Below are 6,878 nucleotides of genomic sequence, written 5' to 3' on the forward strand. Positions count from 1 at the left end.
CTGAGACATCAAGTCACCAGAATGAAACTTCTAAGTAGGGCTGCAACAACCAATTGATAAAATCAATAAAAAAATCGATTATTAAAAAAGTTGGCAACGAATTTCATTATCGATTCGTTGTGTCGCGCAATTATTACGCCACTCAATAAGTCACGGAGATGTTTGAGGATTGAACAAAACAGTTGAGCGGAGCGCGGCAGACAGGAGGTTAGGGTGCAGCCCGCTGTATCTCTCGTATGTCACTGCATAGTCGCGTTGCGTGTACAATAACTCAACGGCTAGGCTAACTGTTGACCTACTGTCAAAAATACTAGAATGACTTGTTGCTGCACAAAGGCCACCTCACCTCCAATTCAATCCAGTTTCCACTCACTTTTTGCATTGCTCACCTCAACATTCTCATTCTCCTCGGTGTCACTGCAGCCGTCCACAGCATTAACCACAGCATCCTTCTTCTCCCGCCTCAACATCTCTGGGACCGCTCCCTCCAGGCTCAAAACATATCTTACAAACAGACAACAGTTCATCAGTATCAACAACTGCACCTCCTCCACCGCTCCTCTGTCTCAAGGTGTCCCCCAAGGTTCAGTGCTTGGGCCTCTTCTGTTTAACCTCTACCTGCTCCATCTTGGTAACCATTTACATCAACATGGTCTCCTCTTTCACTGCTCCGCCGATGATGCCCAGCTCAACAGCTCCACAAAGACCATCACCACTGCTCCTCACTCCACTTACCGACTGCCTCACCAACATGAAATTATGGATGCAAACCAACTTCCTCCAACACAACTGTGCTAAATCTAACATGATCGTCATCATTGGTCCCAAATCCCTCATTAGAACCAGTCACAACTTCCTCACCTTGGACAACTCCACTCTGTCTCCCTCCCACACATCCGTAAGCTCAGAGTCTTGTTTGACAGCAACCTCTCCTTTGAACACCGCGTCAAACAAATCACCAGAACTGCCTTTTTTCACTTAAAAAACATCGCCCGCCTCCGCCCATCACGCTCCTTGATCCACACCTTCATCACCTCCAGAATTGATTACTGCAATAGTATTCTCCATGGCACATCATCCAAAATTCTCAATACACTCCAGTACATCCAGAACTCTGCTGCTTGCCTGCTCACCCACTCCCGCCCCGGTGGCCACATCACCCCTGTTTTCCAGAACCTCCGCTGGCTCCCCGTCCCACAACGGATCCAATACAAAGTCCTTCTCCTCCCTCACAAAGCCCTCCACTATCAGACCCTTCCTCTCCGCCCTGCTCCTCCACCACACTCCATCCATCCCCTCCTGTCCATTCCATCAGGACCAAAGCACTGGACACAGGGTGACCGAGCCGTGTCCATAGCCCCCCCCCCTCTGTAACTCTCTCCCTAACTCATCCCAGACCGCGCTGACCGTTCCATATTCAAATAAAACCCCACATGTTCACAACTGCTTTCAATATGTGACAAACGTGTCTTCTGTGGTTTTAGTGTATAGCTCTGTTATGATTATTTTATTTGTTAGTAAAGTGTCTTTGAGAATTTTAAAAAGTGCTATATAAAAAGGATGTATTATTGTGCTTAGTGTGGTCAGAAGTTTGTAAACATGTAGGATTGATTCACGTTCTGTAGTCAACAAGCTGATGTTTAGAGGTTCAGCTCAGTTTAGCATGTCAGCATGCTATCACTAAACAGTGAGTTTTCATGTCTTTAGTCACAATCTTTCAAAGGGAATTCCTCTTATCTTGGAATTTAGGATGATATTAAATCACGGATGATAAAAATAAAAATGTTAAAATGTGCATCACATCCTGTGACATCGCTGAGCCTCGCCCTCGCTAAAGTATCCACGGATGAATTTTTAAAAAAGTCAAGGAGGAAAATTGAGTTTAATTCATGGACATATTAATTTTCTGTCACTGCCAACACTGCTGGCCGAGCTGTAAGCAGACGTGTGGCGAGAAATTAGTGAACGACAAAACAAGTTGAAAGACTCTTCCAGAACAAACACACAGTATTTGCTAAAACGTATCCAGCTGCAGAAGATGCAAAGTAGACGACCAGCCCCGCCAACAGCAAGGCAAAAAACTAGAGAGTAATATATTTTTTCCAAAGCATTCCAGAGTATAAGAGGTGAACACAATCTACAATGATGGAATGTTGAAATGGTCCTCCAATTAAACACGTGAATCTCTTTGTCCACGCAGGGGAACCAGGACACACCGGCACCCCCAGACCCGTCCATGGCCCAGGCTTACCCATCAGCCCAGTTTGCCCCCCCTCCCCAGAACAGCATTCCAGCTGAGTTCACAGCTTCACACCCTCATGCACACCCACACCAGCACCCCCACCCACACCCCCACCAGCACCCAGCAGCACCACAGGACTACAGCGGTGTCCAGGCCTCCGTCAGTGAGCACCCACTCACCATGTACCAGTCCTCACAGAGCCACAGTGAGCAGATCGGGTCAGAGGCCGGCAGTCAGACGGTCAGCGGCACAGCCACAGTAAGACATCATGGAGGAGCTGGGTCCCAGAGTTTATTCTTTCTGTACTGTACCATGTTTTCAATTATTACTCATTTCAAAAAACCTATATATATATATATATATATATATATATATATATATATATATATATATATATATATATATATATATATATATATATATGTAATGATTAAGTAAAAATAATATAGTAGTTAGTAATTTTTGCTTTTGTAGTTTTGCATACCGAGGGTATTTTAAAATGAAATATCATAATTGGAGAAAAAGTAGCCCCCATAAAAACAGAGGTAAACAAATCATTAGCATACTTCCAGGACGACCCTGCCGGACCCCATCACAGCTCATCCTGTAGAGTAGGGGTTCTCTAATGGGAGGACGATGGAGGCACTCTGAGGGGTCGTGAGGTTTCTTTTTTAAAAATAGCATCCATTCTAAAATCCTTAAAAAAATCTTATTTAATAAATATTCAATAACATATAAGTATAAGTTCATGAACTGAGTTTGATGGTAGGAGTGGTACTTAACAGTATGCTATCATACTAGACTTAACTAGTGTTTCTTTTTTCCCAGCATTATGAGTTCAATGTCTGAGTGTAACATATTTCCTTCATGAGTGCCAACATGAAACTACTACTACTACTACTACTACTACTACTACTACTACTACTACTACTACTACTACTACTACTACTACTACTACGAGGAGTCTGCACAAACTTACTTTCATATCCTGCAGACTGTTGCAGGTTGTTCAAAGGGTTTGGCCCTCGTTCTTCCTGCAGTCTTTATGCAAAACGTGGTTAAACGTTCCACGGTGCTGGTCACACATATCCATCAATTTCCCAAATGTCAGACTCTGGAAAGCTCGGAGAAATGTGGTTCCTACAAATGGCCTGCACACTTTAAGATATAAATGTGGTTGGATTTGAAAGGCAAGCAAACATTAGTAATGATGTTCTCACATGTTGACCCCGCAGGAGAGTATCCCCGTCAGACTCATCATTACCTGCTGGAAGTACTTTGGTTTGGTTTGGGCAAGAGGCTGCAGCCGGTCACGCAGACAGTTGGGAACTTGGTCAGAAACAATGAAGTCTTGAGAATTTGTCTCACAATTTCGGCACCAGCCGTTCCCGCCGCAAGTTTCCAAATCTCGCCGTCCGTCAGACATTTTCATTGGCTGGAAGGGGCTATAGGAACGTAAGCCTGGACCACAACCTGCAGGCTGAGGGTGTAAGACTTAGTCACGACCGGATGGTTGATGGACTTGATCGTGCTCTGGAAGGCTTGTAGGACGGGACCGTGATGCGGCTGTAGAACTGAACCAAGACCTGAAGTACATGATCTGGAAAATAGGATTCTAGATTTGTTTTCATGAACTTAAATATCATTTGTTTATTTGTATCCATTTCGTGATTGCTTTAAGTTCCTTTAGGATATATTTTATTCTAAATTAACTGTTATACAGTTTTCCTTTTTTAAACATAATTTTGCACTTGATTCAATTTTATCTCTACAATCCAATATTGTGTATTACAAAAAAGTCCAAAAAACAGAAAAAAATGAACAAGGTAGAGCAACTGAGGAGAATCCCTCTACCAGAATGAATAGAAGAGCAACAGATGGCATGTGTACAGAATGAACATAATGTATTACAACATAGTTAATCCATAAACATTTGACAGGAGTAAGAACAATAGTTGCACAATTAACAGTGGAAAATAATTTAAACATCATACACTATAAATAACAGCAGCAGTGGGTATAAAACAATGTTACCGATAATAACAGTAGTAATAGTAGCATTAATGGAACTGTACCTAATAATCATAATAATAACAGCAGTGGGTGTGAGGCAGGCTATGACAGGCTGAGAATATTGACCTCATCACATTTCACAATAGTTTAGAGTTCCATGACAAGGCTTTTGAATCACAATCAACTAAAGTAATCAACTGTTTTGTCTCATCGCTGTAAAGTGAATATTGTTGGAATTGGCTCACTATAACAAGCGTTGTCCTGCATTCTGAGTGGAGTTTCATATTTGACTCAGATAAATACTGTGGCAGGCCGAGTATCTCCTACCGAGGCCTGAATACACGCATGACAGGATGCTGCTTGGCTCACAGCGAGCTAACAGTGAGCTAACAGCGAGCTAACAGCAAGCTAACAGTGAGCTAACAGCAAGCTAACAGTGAGCTAACAGTCAGCTAACAGCAAACTAACAGTGAGCTAACAGCAAGCTAACAGCAAGCTAACAGTGAGCTAACAGCGAGCTAACAGCAAGCTAACAGTGAGCTAACAGTGAGCTAACAGCGAGCTAACAGTGAGCTAACAGCAAGCTAACAGTGAGCTAACAGTCAGCTAACAGCAAACTAACAGTGAGCTAACAGCAAGCTAACAGTGAGCTAACAGTGAGCTAACAGTGAGTTAACAGCGAACTAACAGTGAGCTAACAGTGAGCTAACAGCGAGCTAACAGTGAGCTAACAGTGAGCTAACAGCAAGCTAACAGTGAGCTAACAGTGAGCTAACAGCAAGCTAACAGCGAGCTAACAGCGAGCGTTCCACTTTCCATCGCGTGGCCAAGCAGGGTGAGCTGTGCCGCCAGCAGGTCCAAGAGTTCCACAGAGTCCACAGGAAGTTGTCTCCAGCTTCAGCTTCTTCTTCTTCTTATTACATTATTAAATAGCTATAACTTTATGATTCTGTTTAGGCCAGCAGAGAAGGCTTAGCTGGCCTTGACGGCCTGCCACTGGATGAATATTGATTGTGTGATTTCCTTTTGAAAGTTCAGTTGAGAAAGAAAAAAGAAAACTAAGCATTTATTTTTTCAACTGCTGAGGGAACACATTATTACTCTACAAATAATAACCATTCTCATGACACTATAGAGAAAGGCTTAAGAGCAGGATTAAACATGAGGCTGAACAACATGATGAAAATATATATTTGCAATGTTTCACATGAAAAGTCTGTATTACAAACCAAAGGCTCACATGTTAGTGACCTCCTAATAACAGCAGTCTAGTGCAGTCTCGTCTCCTGTTGTTAGCACTTTCCCCAAAGTGGGAGTCAAATAATAATTACAAATATTTCACAGAAAGAGAAAGGTCACACAAATCAATTTTGATTTGGGAAGCTGACGTTTGTCAATTTGTCTTTCCTCTCCCGTTCATCATACCTATTGTGTTTTAATCACTGGCCAAACTACTGACCTGTAACTATAGCAGTTCAAACTACAATAGCTCCACCTCGAGCAGCTACAGCAGTGGAATGCTTCTGATGAATTGATGCATAAGCAGTCTTTCCAGATGCTCTTGTTCTTTTTGGGACAGTATGCATTTGACACATCACAATGATTCTTACCAGGAAGAACTCTGGTGCCCTGAGAGCGCAATGCACTGCAAACAAACACACGCGTGGCATGTTGAAAGAATACTCTAACCAGCAGTGGGCCTTGCATTTTCTACCTGTGCCTTCTGTGCCTCTGGTATCGTGTACATGAATACACCGATGACGGGATGCTGCGTGATGAATGACCAATGCTTGTAGTCCGCACCAAAAACAAATTCACAAGAACCAGTCACATTTAGGTACAACAAAACATTCAAAAACAATCCAACCAAACTGCTGCACTAGAACACTACACAGTCAAGAGCACGCTCAGAAGCTCCTTCTCAATGGCCATGGACCAGTGAGCCCAGTTGCGTCTCTGGAATAAGTTTCCATGCGCCCATAACCCTCCATGAGAAAGGCGTTGTCAGTAAATCCACCACCAAGTGTGTTTCTTCTGTTAAAAAACCTACACCAAGCAAAAGACTAAACATGTTGTAGCTTCTCTTATGTTTTCAGCCTGAACTCTTCTGACTACTTCTGCTAGCAGCTAGCTAGCTTTCTGTGGACCGCTGGCCCACTGACCAATCACAGCGCATGTTAATGCTGGCGTACTTCCAGGCCATGTCAAAGTATCCGTCCAGCACGTCAAACTAAAGATCTTATGGCGTGAAGACTATGACCATCACAACAATGTCCCCATGTACTTTAATCTGCAGGAGCCAGCGAGAAGGCCTCAGTGGCTCATAGAGACAAAGAGGTGAAATCTGATTGGATTAAAAACTCCCCTTGAAAAAAAGCTGCACTGGAAGCAAAGCGACAGAGGAAGACAGGAGCTGTGCATTGAGAAAATACGCTAATAGGGAAAAAATAATCATAATAGATGTAGTGAATTTGTGAAGAATAATTATTATAAAATATAGCAATAACTTTGTGATTCTGTTTCGGCCAGCAGTGAAGGCTTAGCTGGCCGTGGCGACCCGCCGCTGGTAACCAGAGAATCTAATATGTAGTATACAAGCAAATAGAGAAACCTGCCTAAAATA

At 42.9% G+C, this 6,878-nt stretch overlaps 1 protein-coding gene across 11 annotated transcripts in view; it reads left to right on the forward strand.

Annotated features, from left to right (window-relative positions):
* The window catches only part of rbfox1 (RNA binding fox-1 homolog 1), a 112,685-nt gene that overhangs the window by 60,405 nt on the left and 45,402 nt on the right, over positions 1-6,878 (forward strand). For 10 of the 11 annotated variants that reach the window (XM_068596084.1, XM_068596089.1, XM_068596087.1 and 7 more), the window contains exon 2: positions 2,201-2,500. The exons of the other annotated variant lie outside the window; for it this stretch is intronic. In XM_068596084.1, coding sequence (XP_068452185.1) covers positions 2,201-2,500 — 300 coding nt within the window. The remainder of the gene's footprint in view (positions 1-2,200; positions 2,501-6,878) is intronic. 11 annotated transcript variants of the gene reach the window in all.

Source organism: Clinocottus analis, unplaced genomic scaffold (assembly GCF_023055335.1).
Source record: "Clinocottus analis isolate CAN_PGR_092001 unplaced genomic scaffold, fCliAna1.0.p SCAF_34, whole genome shotgun sequence".
In the NCBI taxonomy this organism is placed as follows: domain Eukaryota; kingdom Metazoa; phylum Chordata; class Actinopteri; order Perciformes; family Cottidae; genus Clinocottus; species Clinocottus analis.